The sequence below is a fragment of the Mus musculus genome, chromosome 17, assembly GCF_000001635.26.
Source record: "Mus musculus strain C57BL/6J chromosome 17, GRCm38.p6 C57BL/6J".
Taxonomy (NCBI): domain Eukaryota; kingdom Metazoa; phylum Chordata; class Mammalia; order Rodentia; family Muridae; genus Mus; species Mus musculus.
Window position 1 is genome coordinate 21705040 of NC_000083.6, and position 20768 is coordinate 21725807.

The 20768-nt window shown below is 38.5% G+C and overlaps 1 protein-coding gene across 6 annotated transcripts; it reads left to right on the top strand.

The window, feature by feature from the left end:
• Nucleotides 1-2390: 2390 nt before the first annotated feature.
• On the top strand, nucleotides 2391-20597 carry Zfp760 (zinc finger protein 760). Of its 6 annotated transcripts, XM_030249772.1 has the most exons (7): nucleotides 2391-2854; nucleotides 3572-3683; nucleotides 4166-4257; nucleotides 14008-14083; nucleotides 15905-16031; nucleotides 16369-16551; nucleotides 16949-20592. In XM_030249772.1, exons 6-7 carry the CDS (start codon nucleotides 16533-16535, stop codon nucleotides 18805-18807), a joined length of 1878 nt encoding a protein of 625 aa, XP_030105632.1. In that variant the 5' UTR covers nucleotides 2391-2854; nucleotides 3572-3683; nucleotides 4166-4257; nucleotides 14008-14083; nucleotides 15905-16031; nucleotides 16369-16532; the 3' UTR covers nucleotides 18808-20592. The 6 variants fall into 6 exon arrangements, with proteins under 6 accessions (XP_030105632.1, XP_030105630.1, XP_030105631.1 ...); XM_030249770.1 differs by lacking the exon at nucleotides 16369-16551 and having other exon boundaries at nucleotides 5125-14098; XM_030249771.1 differs by lacking the exon at nucleotides 16369-16551 and having other exon boundaries at nucleotides 5125-14083.
• The last annotated feature ends 171 nt before the right edge of the window (nucleotides 20598-20768 follow it).

Here is a 20768-nt window from a genome sequence, read left to right on the forward strand (position 1 = left end):
GGCATTCCCCTATACTGGGGCATAGAACCTTCACAGGACCTAGGGCCTCTCCTCCCATTGATGACCGACTAGGAAGTTCACCATGTGTTTTCTTTGATTGGTGGTTTAGTTCCAAGGAGCTCGGGGGTACTGGTTACTTCATATTGATGTTCCTCCTATGGGGCTTCAAACCCATTCAGCTCCTTGGGTACTTTCTCTAGCTCCTTCACTGGAGAACTGGCGCTCTGTCCAATGGATGATTGTGAGCATCCACTTCTGTATTTGCCAGGCACTGGCAGAGACTCTCAGGAGACAGCTATATCACGCTCTTATCAGCAAGCTCTTGTTGGCATCTGCCATTATGTCCCGGTTTGGTGGTTGTTTATGGGATGTGTCTTAGTCAGGGTTTCTATTCCTGCACAAACATCATGACAAAGAAGCAAGTTGGGGAGGAAAGGGTTTATTCGGCTTACACTTCCATACTGATGTTCATCACCAAAGGAAGTCAGGACTGGAACTCAAGCAGGTCAGAAAGCAGGAGCTGATGCAGAAGCCCATGGAGGGATGTTCTTTACTGGCTTGCCTCCCCTGGCTTGCTCAGTCTGCTCTCTTATAGAACCCAACACTACCAGCCCAGAGATGGTCCCACCCACAAGGGGCCTTTCCCCCTTGATCACTAATTGAGAAAATGCCTTACAGTTGGATCTCATAGAGGCATCTCCTCAACTGAAGCTCCTTTCTCTGTGATAACTCCAGATGTGTCAAGTTGACACAAAACTAGCCAGTACAGGATGCATCTCCAAGTGGGGTAGTCTCTGGATGGTTGTCCCTTTAGTCTCTGCTCTGAATTTTGTCTCTTTAACTCCTTCCATGGGTATTTTGTTCCCCCTTCTAAGAAGGATTCTGAGATTTTGGGCTAATATCCATTTAGCAGTGAATGCATATAATGTGTGTTCTTTTGTGATTGGGTTACCTCACTCATGATGATATCCTCCAGATCCATCCATTTGTTTAAGAATATAATAAATTCATTGTTTTATAGCTGTGTAGTACTCCATTGTGTAAATGTACCACATTTTCTGTATCCATTCCTCTCTTGAAGGACATCTGAGTTCTTTACAGCTTCAGCCTACTATAAATAAGGCTGCTATGAACATAGTGGAACATGTGTTCTTATTACATGTAGGAGCATCATCTGGGTATATGCTCAGGAGTGGTATTGCTGGATCTTCTGGTAGAACTAGAAAACTCATTCTCTAGAGAAATTATACAAATGCAAAGAATGTAGTAAATCCTGTATTGAATTATCTCATCTTAAAAGGCATTACAGAATCCATACTGGTGAAAAGCCTTATAAATGTGATGTATGTGACAAATCCTTTAACCAGTGCTCAAGCCTTAAAACACATCAAAGAAGTCATACTGGGGAGAAGCTTTACAAATGCAATGCATGTGGAAAGTCATTTCCTCAGTTGTCAGCACTTAAAAGCCATCAGAAATTGCATACAGGAGAGAAGCCTTATAACTGTAAAGAGTGTGACAAATCCTTTATTCACTATGCCTCATATAGAAGGCATCAGGAAACTCATTCTCTAGAGAAATTATGCAAACACAAAGAATGTGGTAAGTACTTTCTTGAGTTATCACATCTTAAAACACTTTCCAGAATCCCTACTGGTGAGAAGCCTTACAAATGTGAGGTATGTGACAAATCCTTTATCCAGGACTCACATCTTAGACGACATCAGAGAGTTCATACTGGAGAGAGACCTCACAGATGTAAGGTGTGTGACAGATATTTTGCAAAGGGTTCAACTCTTCGAGCACATCAGAAAATTCATACTGGAGAAAAAAACGTAATAAAGCAATGATTGTGATATACCCTTTATCTAGCATACAAGTCTTAGAAGACATCAGAGAGTTCAGATTAAAGAGACCTTACATCTGTAAAGAATGTCACAAATCTTACTCGGTGCTCAACTCTAACAACACTTCAGAAAATTCATACTAAAGAAAAAAATACCCTTCTAAATAATGTGCCAGAGCATTTATCCGGTCTATACTTACAAATCACACCAGTATAAATAATATAAACATAAATATCTGGACATGGTGGTATAGAACTTTAATCCCAGCACTTGGGAGACAGTGCCAATTGGATCTGAGTTTTGAGTTTCAGGTTTTGGCTTGCCATTTTGTGTGTGTCCGTTGGGGATCGGACTCTGGCCTCTGAATTTAACCTGCTATTGTTTGATGTATGTAGCCCACAGGCTGCTAGTCAAGTCGAGACTATCTTGCATCTGAAAGGTTCCGAATCAAGAGTGTGGGGCAGGTTCTGGGGTGCAGTGTCCTACTAGATCCAGTTCTGGTCAAGGATGGCAGTGCTCATGGTGAGGCTGCGCAGAGAATGTGCAGAGCAGCCTGGCGTCTGGAGCTGTGTGGAAGGCAGCCTGAGACGGAGTGGGAGGGACCGGTCTCCACGGGGCGGGAAAACTGGTCTAGAAAAATAGAGCGAAGAGAAAACTAAAGCCCGCATGGAAGGCCTGGAAAACTCAATTGGACAAGGGATTTGAACCAGTGGGCTGGGTCAGAGAACCTACGTAACCGGAACCTATCTATAATAGGCGGACCCAAAGGCGGCTCCAGTGGCCGCAGGAGGGAGGGGCCGGAAAACCCTCCATTCTCTGAGAGGAAATCTTTGTTTAAGGGCTGGACGGCCGACACTGGCCAGAGTTTCAAGTAGATGTGAAAACTTCCTGCAGCCACTGGAGCCTCGTAGAACGGTCTGGGAGACTCGCCGGTCCGCACCACAGTGGCGGGAACCGCAGCCCGGCGATCCTAGCATCTCCCAGGTCAGAAGAGCTGTAGTAAACAGGTAGGAACTGGACCAGGGGCATGTTCAGTTTTCTGCTGCTCATAAGGATACCGTTTTCACAATTCTGGTGAAGGGTAATACCCTTGAAGATAAGTTTGAGAACATATGAAATGGGACACATGCTGATTTTACCATTTATCCGTGGTTTCCAGAATATTCTCAAGACTGTATCCCTTAGACTAATTGAGTTTATGTTTTGACCATTGAAAACACTATTCTTTTTGCTGTTATGCAAAAACTAAAACTGTTGGCATTTTCTAACGCCCTTGGTCTACCCGTTTCGTATTCAAGAGAGAGGAATTTGACATGGAGACTTTAAGGTCCCAGAGAGCTTGTTAACTACCAGCCCCATAAGGAGTAACTGCAGATTTTGATCAGTTTGTGGATTTTTTTTTTTTTTTTTTTTTGCTAAGCTACACAGTTATGTTTGTAAATTTTAACAATTCTTAAATAAAGGTTTTACTCATCACTCATTTTGCATTTGAGATGCATACACGCTGATGTGAATATAACAAATATGTGTTCTTATGCTGAGGTTTTAAGGCACACCTCAGGAGTCCAGAGAAGTACAGTATGCATGTTGAGAGTGAGGATAACAGGCCACACTGTTTACATTAGAAAACAGTATGTAATGGGACAAAGTTAGAAAGTATCTTTTCTGATGCAAGAAACACTCTGACAATGGACAAAGGGCAAACTGTTGCTTTGTAATTTCAGGGTTGTTGACATGCGGTGAACTTCTCTCAGGAAGAAGAGGAAATGCCTGGACCTCACTCATAGGGTTTTGTACTGAGATTGAATATTGCAGAATTGCAGCAGTCCTGTTTCTGTGAGTAACAATAGTCTCTTGCACTTTTCCTTGCTCCTCGGGGTTCCTGGGGAAATTACTCTGCATGTGTGTGAGCTGTGTGTGAATGAGATGAGCCTCACATCTCACAGAAGAAAGTGAAAGCCTCAGAGAAAAAGACAAAGTTTTCATGAAATTTCATCTGTTCTTCATGTTTGTTATTTTGGGATGTGTAAGGCTTCTTTCGTTTTTGTTCCATGATGAAACTAGATACTCAGTAGTTTATAATATCACTCCAGTAATACAGATTCATTTTTTTCCCTTGAGTTTTGATTGAGCTATGATTAGAAGTAGGATTCAAGTTATGGAAACTCAAAATGCTCCCTGAATATTTTCAGCATGCTGACCCTATGTAACAGTTGGGGGATCATTTGTAGAACCCTCTGTTCCCTTTTCTGTATTTCTGCTGAGCATAGTACTGTGTTAGAAATCCTGGTACTTACTGAAGAATCTCTCATATGCAGGGCTTGCACTTTTCAGCTACACCTGCTTATCGTCGAGCAGGACAAAGTGCCCTGGAAGGTGGAGAGAGAGGCATCAGTAGCAAAGGATCCAGGTATGTTGGAGGATTGACAAAGGGGTGGGAAGGAGTTTAAGTGACAGTGGAAATGGGACATGAAGTCAGTTTTGCCACATTCTGTTGTAGAGATTATTCTGGAGACTTCCACTGAGAATAATGTCCTCAGGATTATCCTTTGTAAACTTTAGAAGATTCTCTATGTAAGAATAAATACTAGGAACAATTACAATTTGATTGGATTTTGATTGTGAATGATGCTATCCCTCTTCCATTCATATTGCTAATCATGTATTTGTACCAATATTAAATGACTTTCCTTTCTATAATTTTAATGTAGTTCTTTACTAGGATACTTGATGCTTTTAAGTTTCTGCTTCAAAATTTGGGAGCTTATTGCATTTTCCTTGGTTCTAAATCTTTTCAAGTTATTTTCTTCAATCCATAAAATAATGCCAGTGTAAATTTGACAAGCATTGCTTAGTATCTCTCTGAAGTATTAAACTCCATCTTCACTGTCTTCCCATTAACTCTCTCCTGTTGTTAGTCTTCATTACAGTACTCAACAGTTTGCATCGCTATAATTTTAATGTATTTTGAAATCTCCTCTAGGTTTGATCCTTCTCTTATAATTTTTTAAGTCTATGGTTTCTCATAAGTTAGTGAATTTTAGGGTTTTTTCTAATTCTACAAAAATAAATGTAAGATTTTGGTATAGATTGCTTAGCATATTTATAATACATAGACCTCCTCTACATTGTCTTTCTATGTTTGAATTAGAATATTCTAGCACTGTGTCTTTTAATGTATTCTGTTTTCCATCTGCTGATGGTGTCTGTGTTTCAGATTCAGGGAGAATTTTTAAAACATTGATATTTGTTATTTTTTTAATTCTGGTATTTCTAGGACACGGCCACACTAACAAATATCTTTTGAAGTTAGAGAATTCTGCCTGGGTGTCTCCTACTATTATGTGGCTGATATTTGTGGATACCTGCTAGACAATTGGTTTTCTGTCTGATTTCATTGTGCCTCGAAGACTGGTGGATGCTGAAGCTTCCCTGCATCGCTGTCTATTTTCTCCTTACAGTTCTACATTGATTGCTTCTCGTATTTGGATGCTTTTGTGAAATGCATTTATATCGAATGCAATCCTGTTTGTCAGTTTGTGTTCTTTTGTCATAATATGTAGTTCTGTTCATGAGTAAGTCCCTATGTCCCCATATGGATGTGTTTTTACTTTCTCTTACTATACAAGTTTCATTTTACAGATCATACATGAAGGTCTGATTCATTGTACACTGGGAGAGAATTTGACCCAGGTTCATATTTCTGTGTGGATAAATAGTTGTCTCAACATCATTAGTTAAAACAGCTACCTCTTATGCAGCACATAGGTGTTGTTTTGGTGATTCACATGGCCATTGCTATTGGTCTGGCTCTGTTTCATTGGGCTGTGTGTCTACTCATCTGCCACTCCCATAATATTGTTGGTCATGTGGCTGTGCAGTGTCATCTGGAACCAAAGCTAGGACAACTTAAGCTCTGCTCTGTACTCTCAGGGTCTCTGCTTCCATGGAAATTTGTAAGAGTCTCTGTAGTGTATCTGTGAGGTATATGATGGGGAGTTTGATTGTCATGGAGTTGGAGTTAATCATATCAATCTCTTTCACTAGTATTGTAATTTTCATAGTACTATGTCCTGTTCCATGAGCATGGAAATACTTTCCATCTTCAAGTATTTATTCAATTCCTTCAACAAATTAAAGAGTTTATTGTAGAGGACTTTATTTTGCTTGTTTGTTTTGGGATTCATTTTCCCCATTAAGAAATGTATTTTTGAACCAGGAGTAGTGGTGTATACCTTTAATCCCAGCACTCAGGAGTCAGAGGCAGGTGGGTTTCTGTGAGTTTGATGCCAGCCTGAGATTTCTGAGAGAGTCAGGCTGTTACACAGACAAATCCTGTTGGGGGCAGGGATAGGGGGTAGGGGTAGGGGTAGGGGGTCCTCTTTAGTATTAATTATGTAAATAGCAGGGTTTTATAATTGAATGATTGTATAAATGATTAAAATTTTGCCTCCAAATAAATATTGGTATTTCCTATGTTTACATTTCTACAGATTTTATAATAATTAATTTTTATATTTAATCATTGCATATTGAGTATACTGTGATCAAAGTTGCACCTCACCATTATCTCTCCTTTTATCACCTTCCCTACCATTCCTAGTTATCCATATTTACTTCCCAATTATTGCCCCTTTGATTTCATGTGTCTTTTGTGCCAATCTTGGAAGAGTAGGCAGGGTGTCATTTGTGTGCGTAATTCTAACTGCTGTGTATTATGACAGCATAGTTTCCCATACATCACCTCCCTATCCTCTATCTCTTACAGTCTTTTCCTGCTTCTTCTGTAGTATTCCCTAAGGTTTGGATTTTTGTAATGTAGACTTCCTATCACAGGCTGTGCAGTCAGTGACCTCTGAAATAACTGTTTCATGCTGTAAATAAAGTTTCTCTGTCCTGGGCTAAAAGCAGCACCAGGCTATGAGTACAAACAGAATGCACTAAAGGCCAGTGTGAGTATTTGTACATGTAACAAAATGTCAAGAATGGATTCTTTCCTGGGGCCTGCCTCCTCCCAGCCCTAGGCTGGGAGGCTTTCCATTGATATCCGTCTGTTTCCTAATGTGGATCCCGCCACAAATCCAACCAGAAAGTCTTCATTAACTACAAAATAGTCTTGGCACTGTTACACTGGTGTCCAGCAGGTAGGGATTTTAGCATCCAGAGTTCACTTCAGGATATGGACCCTTTTATCACAGCAACCTGCACAACACAATTTGGGAATATGAATGATACCACCAGGAAGTCCAAGATGTTTGTAGACATTGTGAGTGGTCTGCTGACTTCTTAGAATCTTCTTGTAGGTATGTAAAATTCCAAGGGTATTGTATGTGGATTATATAAGTTATTAAGAGGACTGTCTTCAGATCTGAGCTTTTTCATGGGACAATACAAAGTTTTTGAATGGCAGAATTCTTTTTCCTCCATGAAGGGGTAACTTGCTTTTTGACTTCCTATATCAACCCCTGTAAGTTTTTCTCTTTCTTCAGCTGGATAACTGTTGATACACTGTTGACTTGCTGTGGGAGAAATGGACACCTTTGTCTCGTTCCCTATTAGAGAGGAATGATTCCAGTTTTCCTCAATGAATGTAATGTTGGATGTACGCTTGTGAATTCTAGTGTTTATGATGTTGAGATATGTGTGTTTAGAGCTTTTATAATGGGTAAATGTGGCATTTTGCCACAGGCCTTTTATGGCTCTATTGACATCATCATGTTTCTTCTCTCACTGAGTGTAATTATTTGCTGTTTTACACTGATTGTATATGTTTCTGAAACACTTGTACTCCTGGCATGTAGTCAACCTAAACTCTACTTCTAAATAGTTCAGAGAGGGTCTCTGTATCGATTTCTACCTTGACTATTGCTCTTTGCATGTATTTGCTTGTCCTTATCTGCTTTGGGTATCAAGGTCTAAAGCAGCTTTGTATGATATGTTATTCCTTTAGAGAATGCAGTGTTGAATCTGTCTAGTGCTGGGGTAGTTTTAGAAGAAATTATTAGTGCTTAAGTCCCAGTATTTGTATAAGATCTACTCTAGTTTTATAACAGAAAATTGTTTTTAGGAACTATCCTTTTCTTCTACATGTCAAGTTTATTTGGAATGACTTTCATCAGCACTCCATAAAATAATACAGGGTGTCCATTGTTATACCCTCTTTCAGCTCTAATTCCATTGCTTAGGGATTTACTCTCTTAGTTGGGATTAGGTTAAAGCATACTTTGTCAGAATTTTTTTTTATTTCTTGACAGAAACAAGTCTGTTACATTGACTCCTGGTATTGTTCAGTGTATCTCTATTACATTAATTTCTAATATATTTCTATATATTATTAGGAATTGACTTATTCCTATGTTTATAAGCCCTCAGGTACATAATTATGTACATATGTCCTTTAAAACCAGAGCTTCTTGCTGTCAAGCTTTTCAAGGTGTCTTTGTTACTGCACTTCAGTGTGAATAGTTTTCATGACCTTACACTCACCCTAACATGATATTTCTTCAAGTTGTCCTCAGTGCTCCGTGAATTCTGTCTCACTGTTCATTGATTTAGGTCTTCTCAGAAGTTAATTAATGAACAGTAAATGAGGGATTGGAGAGGCAGCTCAGCACTTGAGAGTACTTGTTGTTCTCAAAGAGAATCTTGGTTCAGTACTCAGCATAGATGAGATAACAGTACAGGTAAGAACATAGAGGTGTCTCTACTAGTATTAGAGCAATTGTGGAGCCTGGATATGTGACAGGACAGTTGACACCTCATACCAACATTGGAAAAGTTAGGAATGATCCCTGTGTATGATAAATAATGTTGTTTGTATTCATGGAGCTCAGAGCTAGAGACTATCCTGTGCCCATTGTAATGTGGCAACAGAAGGTTTATCATATTGATGATGTAGTTAGGTACATAGTAGTAACTGTTATGAGGATCTACTCAAGTTGTGGACAAATTTATAATTCAGGAAGATCACCCAGCATCCCATCAACAAGACTGCTACTGAAGGAAAGTAAATTGCATCAAGTGCCACAGTTTTCTGGTAACCACAGGCCCACAAATCTCAAAACTCTTTGCTGATAAGTAGATGTGATGTAGAACGGACATGGGCCCATTCTTAAGTCCTTCATTTGTATTAGTACAATAAGTTGGGTTGAGGGCTCAGGGTTGTGTTCTAAATTAACACCCAGCAGGCTTTTTTCAGTTGAGCTTCAAAGGTCCTGAAGGTCGTGCATATTCTCTGAGGAGAATTTGCTGCATGTGGTGTATTCACTGGGAGCTTTTGAGTTGGCTGCATTTCACCTTCATCTTTACACTGATGTCAGATTCCATGTTGCTGATATGAATTTCACTAACCTCATGTGACCTGGAGAGCAGTCACATCCTATGTGTCCTAGGATTCTCTAGAGGAAAAGAACAGATAGAGTGAATCTGTATATAGATACAGAAAGGGATTTTATTAGTGTGGGTTACAGGCTATGGTCTAACTTGTCCAGCTAATAGAAAGGCCAAGTATCCAGTAACTGTTCAGTTCATAAGTCTGTCTCAGCTGGTCCTCAGTATACACTGAAATCTTTGAGAAGTAGGTGCTAATGGACTTGGCAATGAGAGCAAAGGCAAGCAGGGAAACAGAACAAGCTTCCTTTTCCATGTCACTGATATAGGCTGCTAGCAGAAGGTGTGGCCAAGATTAAAGGTTCACCTTCCCACCTCAGAAGATCCACATTAAAAGTGGTTCTTCCTATTGGGTGGTGGTGGCACGCACCTTTAATCCCTGCCGTTGGGGTGAAGGAAGGTAGGTGGATCTCTGTGAGTTCGAGGCCAGAGCTACTTCCAGGACAGCCAGGTATATACAAAGAAAGAAAAGGTGGGTCTTCCCACATCAAATGATTTAGTTAAGAAAAAAATAAAAAAATCTCTCCCATGTGTACCCAGCCATTTGAGTTTTAGTTCATTCAAGATGTAGTCAAGTTGACAACCAAGAATAGCCATCTCACCCCATTTCTATTTCTGTTCATCTGATTCTTCCCCTTTTATTGTTTAGAAACAATGAACGCTTCTTGTCTCCTCCAGGTTTTGCTAGGTGGGATTAATAGAAGTCTTGAATTATGTCTGTTTCCCTTTTCAGATTTGAGAAATAATTACCTATTGCCCCGTGTTATAGATATCAGAACTACAATCTGGTTTTGTCTTGTTATTGTTTAGATTTTTGTTGTTAATAGTATTAATATATTAAGTTCATGTAAGTTGTCTTTCTTCTGCCTTAGCTCACTGAGTATCTTTTGAATTTTTCAAGTAACTCATACATATCCATGGTTGATGTCTAGAGATTTAGTTTACTTATATCATTTACTTTGATTTCTTCGAACGCTTTCTAGACTCTTGTTTACATTTAAGAACTTGGCACATGTCTGTAATTTCAATATTATGGAAAACAGTAAAGCGATTCTTCGGAATCAGGGAGTAAGCATAGAATGCCTTTGTCCCATTTTTAATCTTAGAGAGGCTGTCACTCCAATGTCATTCCTTACAAGGATACACCTTACCTATGCACCCTCCTTCTCTTTTCCCCGGCAGCCATGAGATGGGTTCTGCCATGCCCTCCACTTTAATGAGTCTGCTTTGACATTGCCTAGAGCAATGTAGAACACAGACATCCCATTTAAACCACATACTGACCTTTTACGTGGCTTCAGAATGGTTACAGATGACAGATATTCTCACACAGGGGTCCAAATATAAGTAATACAGCAGCATGTCTATCTTGAGAAGAGAATTAAGTTGGAAAGGTACACTTTACCTCAGTGAACAATGTATGGTCTGCTTAAGTGATGCTGAGGTTGACTGTAACTCTATCTGATGACAAGCATGCCATATTGCGAAGAAACATGTGTTTGCCAGATAGACTGAACCACTGCATGTTATATCTGTTCTCTACGATAGCATGACACATATGGTGAATAATATGATCAAAGAGGCAAATATTGTATTCCAGGTATTTTCTACTATATAGAAAAGCTGACAACCATATGCAATGATGGGAAATTTTAGAACCCCTCAAACCTTTTCTCAGGAAATGACCTATCTGGGATTGAGATTGTTTTCATATTGGACATGATTTTCTATATTTATGCTGAGAACACACCATTGTCCCCCTACCCCATGTCATTATGGAAGCAGTGCTTTTCCTAAGCTGTGATCTTGTGATACTGTCAATAAACATTGCACTCTTGCCTTACAATGCCGTATAAGGAAGACAGTGCTGAGTTGTTCATTTGTGATGCTTTCCCATCTTAAGGCCCTATTGTGATTTCCTGGCCCTTCCTCCTCATTCCTGAAGGGCAACTATATGTCAGCTTCCTTTCCCAACCCAACTACTGCCATTCCATTACCAATTTTGTCTTTATTCCCCACATCCATCCAGAGCTCTTGTTCCACTCTCAAGCTGCTCTGTCTAGAGCAGTGTTTCTCAGCCTTTCTTATGCCACAGCATACAGTTCTTCATTTTTCAGTGAACTCCAACCATAAAATTATTTGTTGCTACTTCATAACTGTAATTTTGCTACTGTTATGAATAGTAATGTAAATATCTGATCTTCAGTATGTCCCATAGGTGACTCCCCAAAGGGGTCTAAACACACAGGTTGAGCACCACTCACCTTGTCCTAGACTCACACTCACACCCATGTATATAAAAATGGGCTTAGTAAATGGGAGAAAACCTGCAGACATTTTCTTTCCTTGTAGAAGTACAATTCATATAATTTATATTTCTATTGATTTTAATGCAAAGATCGTAATTACAATTTATTTTGTAGCAAAATAAAACTCCACCATTTAAGTTCATTCCATTTCTTTTCTGTTGTTGGGCATCTAGGATGGGTTCATTTCTTATCTTCTTTGAATAGTGTGGCAATAAAACTGTATGTCTGTTTTGGTAGAACTTAGGGGCTATGTATTTTTGCTGTGGTGGGTAATATGGTGGTTAAGATTGTGGGTTGTAGAAACTCCAAAATGATTACTGTGGCTTTTACTGGTTCATAGTCCCTTTGAAGAATGAATAAGTGTCCCACTTTTCTATTTCATCAACGGCATTTGTTGTGTTTTTTTCCTTTTTCTGTATTTTTTTGTTTGTTTTGTTTTGTTTTGTTTTGTTTTGTTTTTGAGGCAGAGTCGTACGGTGTAGTTCTGTCTGGCTTGAAACTCACTGTTTATACCAGGCTGGTACTGAGCCAACTGCTATTTCCTCTGGAGTAGTAGGAGGAAATGAGCCCCGCTATACCTTCTCCACTTTAGCCATTCTGAATAGGGTAAAAAGGAGTATCAGTTGGTTTTGAATTTATAATTACTTCATGGCTAAGGATGATCAACTTTTTTTTTTTTTTTTTAATGACTAGCAGCCTAGTGGTGGTGGTGCATGCCTTTAATCACAGTACTTTGGAGTCAGGCAGATCTCTGAGTTCGAGACCAGCCTGGTCCACAAAGTAAGGCTGTCATGAGAGATAGCTAAACTGTTAAGAACAGTTTTCTGAGCCAAGCACATGCCTGAAGGTGGATAGCCAATAGGAAATGAACTCAATGGCATCCTTTTGTCAAAATGTCGTATTAGTGTGTTTCCTTTTTTTTTTTTAATGTTACCTTATTATCTATATCTATCTATCTTCTGTCTTTTTACCCTACTGGTCCTTTGTTTTGTGTATTATGGCTTAAAGGTTAGTGTTTTTATGAGATACTGTTTCTTGTGCCTTCTCTTGTCCTCTTTTTTTGTTTGTTTGTTTTATCCAATTCTGAGGCGTTAGCTTTTGTTTTATCTTATTAGATTATATTTTTATTATTATCTCTTGGAAGCCTCTTTGTTTTCTAATGAGAGACAGAAAGTGGTGGATCTGGATAGGAGGGAGAGTGGGGAGGAACTGGGTGGAGTAGAAGGAGTAGAAACTGTAATCAGAATATATTATGGGTGTGCTGGTTTGAATAGGAATGGCCCCTATAGGCTCATGTGTTTGAATGATTGGCTCATAGGGAGTGGCATTATTAGGAGGAAGTGTGTCACTGTGGAGTGGGCTTTGAGGTCTCAGATGCTAAAGCTATACCCAATATGTCACACAGCCTCCTACAGCCTGTGGATCAAGATGTAGAACTCTCACCTCCTCCAGCATCATGGCAGTCTGCACACTGCCATGCTTCTCTGTGTGATGATAATGGACTAAACCTGTGCAACTGGAAGCTAGCCTCAAATAAATGTTTACCTTCATAAGAGTTACTTATGGTCATGGTGTCTCCTCCCAGCAATAGAGACCCTAACTAAGACAATGGTAGGGGGAAAAAAGTATTTCAACAAAAGACAAAAACAAGGTAAAAAATTGATATGATCCCCATAAGCTCATGTTTGAATGCCTGGCCCATGCAGAGTGGCACTTTTAGAAGGTGTAGTCTTATGGAATAAGTGTGGCCTTGGAGGAAATGCGTCACTATGTCAAAATAAAACAAAAGAAGCACTTGTTGCTCTTACAAAGGACCTGGATTTGTTTCCCAAAATCTATGTGGTAGCTCATAACTGTCTATAATTCTAGTTCCAGTGCATCCAATATACTCTGACCTTTGTGGGCACCAACACTTGCATAGTACACATACATCCAGGGCAAACATTCATATACATCAAATATAAATACTGTAAAGGTGACTACATACACACATTGACTTTTTTGTGCTTTTTCTGTTTATGATTGCTCTTTTAAACAAATATTTGTTGACTTTATTTTGAAGTTATAAAGATATAGGTGGTTATTCCCTAACTCGCCTCTATTCATCTGTTTCTCATGTGAAATATCTTAGTTCTTATATTCTCGTGGATATCTTTTTGACTGATCAGTGTATATTTGCCTTTAATTATTATCTGCAATGACTTGGGTAGAATGGCACATGTCAATTCATGAGTATTTTCAAATGCACTTCTCTGTCAATTTTAAAACATAATTTTGACTGCAATAAATAATAAGGTTGATAGTTACTTTCGGGTATTTGAATATATTTTTCTATTTTCTCCTTGCTTTAGGATTATTCTGGTACTATTCTGATATTTGAGGGTTTTGTGGTTTGACATTGTTCTTTAAGAGAGATTCACATTAATTTTTTTATTTTATATTTTTGATGCCTGATATGAAAGGCAAGAAGGGGTCCAGCCATTGTTCTTGAGACAGAAACTCAGAGCAGATCAACAGGAAGAAATGGCTGCTTCTCCAGTAAGTACATCCCAGGTTTGTGTCATGTTGACCACTCCTCCTCCTCTTCCTCTTCCCTTCCTCCTCCTTTCCCTCCTCCTCCTTCATTTTAATGAGAATTGTTATATATTAAAACTTTGAAAGACTTTATTTCTGTTTCTGATAATGACATCTGAAGTGTTTGTTTCCCATGAAGTGTTTGTTTCCCATGAACTCCTTCTTCTCCCAATTCTCAAGATTAACTTTTTAAATACATGTCTACTATGTATCACAGCCTTTTGTCTATTCAGCCCTCTCCAGCCAGACTCTTTGTGTGCAGGTAACTCTTCACAATGAAAATAAGACCTACGTTTTCATTGTGGTCAAAGAAATGCATTGTTCAGTTGCTACAGAGGATGGATTTGTGTGCTTATAGGGATGTACTTAGGCTTCCTTGAATTAGGTTTATGAAAGTATAAACACCTTGAATTCCTTGCTAGAATCCCTAATAATTTTTTGGAAAAGGATTCAAAGACATACTATTGGATTCTCAATTGGATTATAATGCTAAATATTGAAACTCTCTAGAGAGTGTTGAAGATGGCAGCATTATGTGCCTTGACCATGCCATGAAACTGATGTGTCTGTGAGTAGCTGCAGATTGTAGTCTGTTGGTTTCTTTCTTTGACAGTTGATATCAGTGTCAAACAGTGATGATGCTGTGTCTTTGTTTGTTGGCACTTGGCATTTATTTGTCTCAGGAGAGTTCCTGCTCATATCACTCACTTGATTTCAATATTCAGTGGTAACTTCCCAAACTAGAAAGATGAGTATTTTCTCGTTGTCTTTGGTCCATGATTTCAGACAGCAACCCATTGTGTAGCCTCTCCTGGTGGTGAGTCTTTATATGACATCATGTGAAATACATTAATAAGAATTTTCTTGAGTGTGTTGAGTGGGTGATGTACATAAGCCATCACATTTCACATAGAAATGAAGATTCTTCTTAATTACTTTGCTCTAATCTCTACCTTTGGAGGAGGAAGGATGTCCCATCACATCTTTTTTCTTTTGTTGAAGGACAGATTTACTTTTTTATTTGGGGTGGGTGGGTATTGTTTCAAAACAGGGTTTCACTGTGTACACCTGGCTATCCTAGAACTTACACAGTAGATCAGGCTAGTCTCACAGAGATCTATCTACCTCTGCCTCCTAAGTGGTGTGAATAAAGGTATGCACCAACATTGTCTGGCCCAGATTTACATTTTTTTCTTTAAAAATGTTTTAATTGCCGGGTGGTGGTGGCGCACGCCTTTAATCCCAGCACTTGGGAGGCAGAGGCAGGCGGATTTCTGAGTTCGAGGCCAGCCTGGTCTACAAAGTGAGTTCCAGGAAAGCCAGGGCTATACAGAGAAACCCTGTCTCAAAAAAACACAAAAACAAACAAACAAAATGTTTTAATTACTTTTCTACAGGACACAATGTTTCAAATTCTAAGGAAACTGCTCTATAGCACACAAAGTTAAAATATGCAGTTAAATTTTATTTTTATTTTATATGTACGGGTAGTTTTACCTATATGTAAGCCTGTGTACTACTTGCATGCCTGTTGTCCTTAGATGCCAGATGAGGGCAATGCATCATGGAAAACTGGAGCTACAGGTGGATGTTAGAAGCCCTAGGTCATGGGAATGAAACCAAGGACATCTGGAAGAACAATACTTTGACTGCTAAGCTATATCTACAGCCCATCTAAAAATCATCTGAAAGAATAATTTTCCTGTCTCAGCTGTATCACAAAAATGTCCCTAAATTCGTATGATGCTTTCTGCCCATGGTAAAACTCTTAAATTTCCATTACAGGGTCTGTTGACATTCGGGGATGTGGCTTTGGACTTCTCCCAGGAGGAGTGGGAATGCCTGGACTCTGCTCAGAGGGCTCTGTACATTGATGTGATGTTGGAAAATTACATCAACTTGGTCTCTGTTGGTGAGAACATTTTTCTTGCAGAATTCCATTGTTTGTATTTACCTGGTTTATAATGTATAAATTCTCTGATACTGTCTAGAAACTACAGGGAATTAGAAAAAGTTTTGTAACAAAAAAACCCAAAACAAACAAAAACTGAACTTTTCAATGGAATTTCCTTTTCGTTTCCTTAAGTCATCTAAAAATTCAACAATTGCTCTTAACTACTAACCCATTTCTCTTACCATGTTGTCTTTTCTTTCTTCTTTTCCTCCTTCCTTCCTTCCTTCCTTCCTTCCTTCCTTCCTTCCTTCCTTCCTTCCTTTTGTTGTTTTGGTTTTTGTTTTTTCCAAGACAGAGTTGAAGCCTTGGCTGTCTTGGAATTTACTTTGTAGACCAGACTGACCTTGAACTCCAAGATCCACTTGCCTCTGCTTCCTGGTGCTGGAATTAAAGGTGTACCACCACGAACTGGCTGTTCCCACTCACCCAAGTTTTTATTTAAATGTATGGAGCACAGATATGCATTGCAATACACTTAGTAAGTTGAATATTTTCATTTTAGTATTGCATTAAACTATTCTTCAATGATTTCTGGGGGGAAAGGAGATTTACAAAGAGAAAAATATTTAAAATATAACTCTTCATATAGTTCGTTTTACAAAGTTATTTCTTTTTTCATCATCTAATTCTCCCATATTTTGCAAGTAATGCAGTTTAGATAAGAATAAGAATTCTGTCATCAATCCCCACAGTGTGATGGAGATCAAAATGGAGGTTCTGAACATCCATACAACAATTGTGAAAATTAAAAGGCCACTATTGAGAGCTGTGTTGTAAATAATTATCACTTGTCTTAGAGAACTGAAGCTGACTCAGCTATTGAATCTGTTACTCATGAGTCAAACCCTATTATTCTAATTGTGCTCATTTCCCAGAGAAGCATCACATGTGTGGTAAATATGAGAAGGTCTTGGATCAACACTCAGAGCATCAACATGTGAATATCCAAGAAAAGTCTTACAAATATAAAGAGCTTGGCAAAATGGTTCATGAATCCTCTCCATGTACACCTTATAACACAAGTAGTACTGCAGAAAACTGTAACAAGTACAGCTACCAGGATGCTTCCATTGAATCATCCCTAATCAGACATAATAGTGTACACACTGGAGAAGAACTTTTCAAATATAAAGAGTGTGGCAAATGTTTATGTTCCAACATTTGTCCAAATCAGAGTATCCACGATATAAAGATGGAACACAAGTATACAGAAAGTGATAAGCTTTGTGGCTCTACACACAGACTTGTACAGCAAAGAACTCATAGTGGAGAGAAAGCACACAATTGTGGGAAATGCTTTAGGAGTTGCTCAAGCCTCAGTACACATCAGAGACTTCACACTGGAGAGAAACCATGGAAATGTAAAGAATGTGGTAAGTCCTTTAAGTGGTTGTCTCATCTTAAAGCCCATTGCAGAATCCATACTGGAGAAAAACCTTTCAAATGTAATGAATGTGATAAAGGCTTTTCACGGTTATCTAGACTTAAAAGTCATTATAGAACCCATACTGGAGAGAAGCCTTACAAATGTGAGGAATGCGGTAAGTGCTTTTCTCGGTTGTCAAGACTTAAAAACCATTATAGAATCCATACAGGAGAGAAACCTTACAAGTGTAAGGAATGTGGCAAATCTTTTACCCATTGCACGGGTCTTAGTACACATCAGAAAATTCATACTGGGGAGAAACCTCACAAATGCAAAAACTGTGGTAAATCCTTTCATCTGCTGTCAACTCTTAAAGAACATTTCAGAGTCCACACTAGAGAGAAGCCTTACAAGTGCAAAGAATGTGGTAAGTTCTTCCATTGGTTGTCAGGCCTTAAAAGCCACTACAGAATCCACACTGGAGAGACACCTTACAAATGTAAGGAGTGTGACAAGTCATTTTCTCAGTTATCAAGACTTAAAAGCCATTATAGAACCCATACTGGAGAGAAATCTTGCAAATGTTTAGAATGTGACAAATACTTTACCCAATGCACAGCTCTTAAAAGACATCAGAAAATTCATACTGATGAAAAACCCTACAAATGTGAAGAGTGCAGCAAATGTTTTTATGTGTTGTCTCACCTAAAAAGCCATTGCAGAACCCATACTGGAGAGAAGCCTTACAAATGTGAGGAATGTGGTAAGTGCCTTTCTCAGTTGTCAAAACTTAAAAGCCATTATAGAATCCATACAGGAGAGAAACCTTATAAGTGTAAGGAATGCGACAAATCCTTTACCCATTGCACAGCTCTTAGTACACATCAGAAAATTCATACTGGAGAGAAACCCTACTCATGCAAAGACTGTGGTAAATCCTTTTATCTGTTATCAAGACTTAAAGAACATTACAGAGTCCACACTGGAGAGAAACCGTACAATTGTAAGGAATGTGGTAAGTTCTTCCATTGGTTGTCAAACCTTAAAAGACATTCCAGAATTCACACTGGAGAGAAACCTTACAAATGTGAGGAATGTGACAAATCCTTTACCCACTGCTCAAGTCTTAAAGCTCATCAGAAAATTCATGCTGGGGTAAAACCCTACAAATGTGAAGAATGTAGCAAGTCCTTTTATTGGTTGTCAAACCTTAAAACCCATTCCAGAATCCACACTGGAGAAAAACCTTACAAATGTGGTAAATGTGACAAATCCTTTACCCAGCGCTCTCTTCTTACAAAGCACAACAGGATCCATACTAGAGAAAAACATGAAAACAGGAAATATGTGAGAACTTTTGATGAATGATTAAATCATAGAAAATTCCAAGAGTTTATAACTAATTCATGAGGACAAAATGTAGTCAGAAATTCAAACCAGAACTAAACCAGAAGAATGTTCACTGTCGTAAAATCCTCATATCTTATGCATTAGAAATTCCATGCTAGAAAACCCATGATATGCATTGATTTTTTTTTTCAGTTTTTACCTAGTGCTAAAATTGTAGATACATCTGAAAATTCATCCTGAAGGGAAACGCAAGAATCTCCTTTAATAATGAGTCCTCTTTTTTTTTTTTTTTAACCTTCAAAATAATCATTCAGGAGTCAAATTGTACAGACAGCGTGAGTATGAGAAATGTTAAAGAGATAACTTGTGGATGTGATACATGTACATGCATAGCCTGGAAGTCCCAAAGAATGTGCAGGAAAATTGGTTTTCCTGTACTCAAGAAAATTGGAAAAGTATTTAGTCCAACTGAAAAACACAATGATTCATATAGAAACACTAAGACACAGACATTAGATAAACAAGTGTATTGCAAAGAAGGAAACCAAATGCGTAAAGGAATTTGTTATGTACTTGAGTGGAGGAGGATATTTCTATTTGAGTAAATATATAATTCATATTAACATTTGGGTAATGCTAGTATTGGAATTTGATGAAATGTAAACACAATAGTTTTTTTTTTTTATACTCAGATGCATCTATGCTGTCTTGCTTACAGATGATTTTATGATAATGTGTATCTATTGTTGCTGCTTCAGTGCTGATGAATCTGAGTCAGGAGTGGTGAAGTTAGGTAGCTAATGACTGCTAACCATCTGGTGAGTCCAACTATCTAGACCGACTCATGATGGCAAATTTAGAGTCTCCCTGGGTCACGTCTTCATGCAGATGCTGCACAGACCAAGGCCTCTCTGCTTGATGACCTTTTGAAAACTATACTAGTTCATGGCAGTGTTACAGTCCCAGAGAGAATTCTGTCATTGTGTGCCTGTGAAGACCACTTTAAAAAAAAAACAAAAAACAAAAAACAAACAAACACTTATCTCCGATTATTTTCTTCATTGGTTCACTATGTAAAAAGCCATGGTAACCTGAGCAGAATCCTGTCTTGGAATCCCTTTGGTTTCAGGAGTTATTCTTCGCCTTTATTTGTTGTTACATGGTGGTTGAAGTGCCCTACTCTGTTGGAGTTCACTTTTCTTTGTGTGAGCAGGATTCTGAGATCATGGTACCTTACAGGCAATGTAGCTTGCTGCCTGTTGCTCCTAACAATCTACTCTCTGTTAATAACGTGTCGTTAATATCACTTGGTCCATGAAAAATTAGTAGTCTAAGCAAGCTTCAATACTGTAACACAAATGGAGATGAGTTTTATTTTGCAGGAGGAACACGTGTATGATGTATGAGCAATAGGAAGGGAAAAGGGCTATCCAAGTCTTCAATAGGCAGACACAGGGGGATCTCAATAATATATTTTAGAAATATCTGAAAAATGATAAGTCCATAGAATTGCTGATCTCTATCTCGATATCCTCGATGAAATTTATGTAAAAAAATAGTTATCAAAGGACAGTCAAATCTAATATTTGAGAATATATAGTTGTATTGAACAATGTGTACCATGAAACTCACACCTTGGCTTTCTTTGAAAATGGTCAATAGTAACTGTAGGTTTCCATATTTTAGTAAAGTAACATCCCTCTTATTGTTATCTATACTTTTTGTAAAACCACATTTATTTTTAAATGTTCTACAACTCTATGTAAGGTGATTTTTTTAAATAAATAAAACATCTGTGTTTAATGGTTTTATGTGGAAATTCAATGAGTATGTAGCCGCCTGCGGCCACGGGTTCCTGGGTTCCTGAAAGTAAAGATGGGGTTTTGGATGGGAAAGGCTTCGAGAGAAATAACGAGCTAAGACAAGGTTTTCTGATCAAGGCCAATGTTTACTTAAGAGTCTGAGCTTATAAAAGGGCG

Bases quoted from the DNA above. Each gene is read 5' to 3' on its own strand.
- Zfp760 (XM_030249770.1), top strand. From the start codon at position 14,069: ATGGCTGCTTCTCCAGTAAGTACATCCCAG. The intron at 14,099-15,904 runs GTTTGTGTCATG...TTTCCATTACAG, and splicing joins CTCCAGTAAGTACATCCCAG to GGTCTGTTGACATTCGGGGA. The intron at 16,032-16,948 runs GTGAGAACATTT...CTCATTTCCCAG, and splicing joins CATCAACTTGGTCTCTGTTG to AGAAGCATCACATGTGTGGT.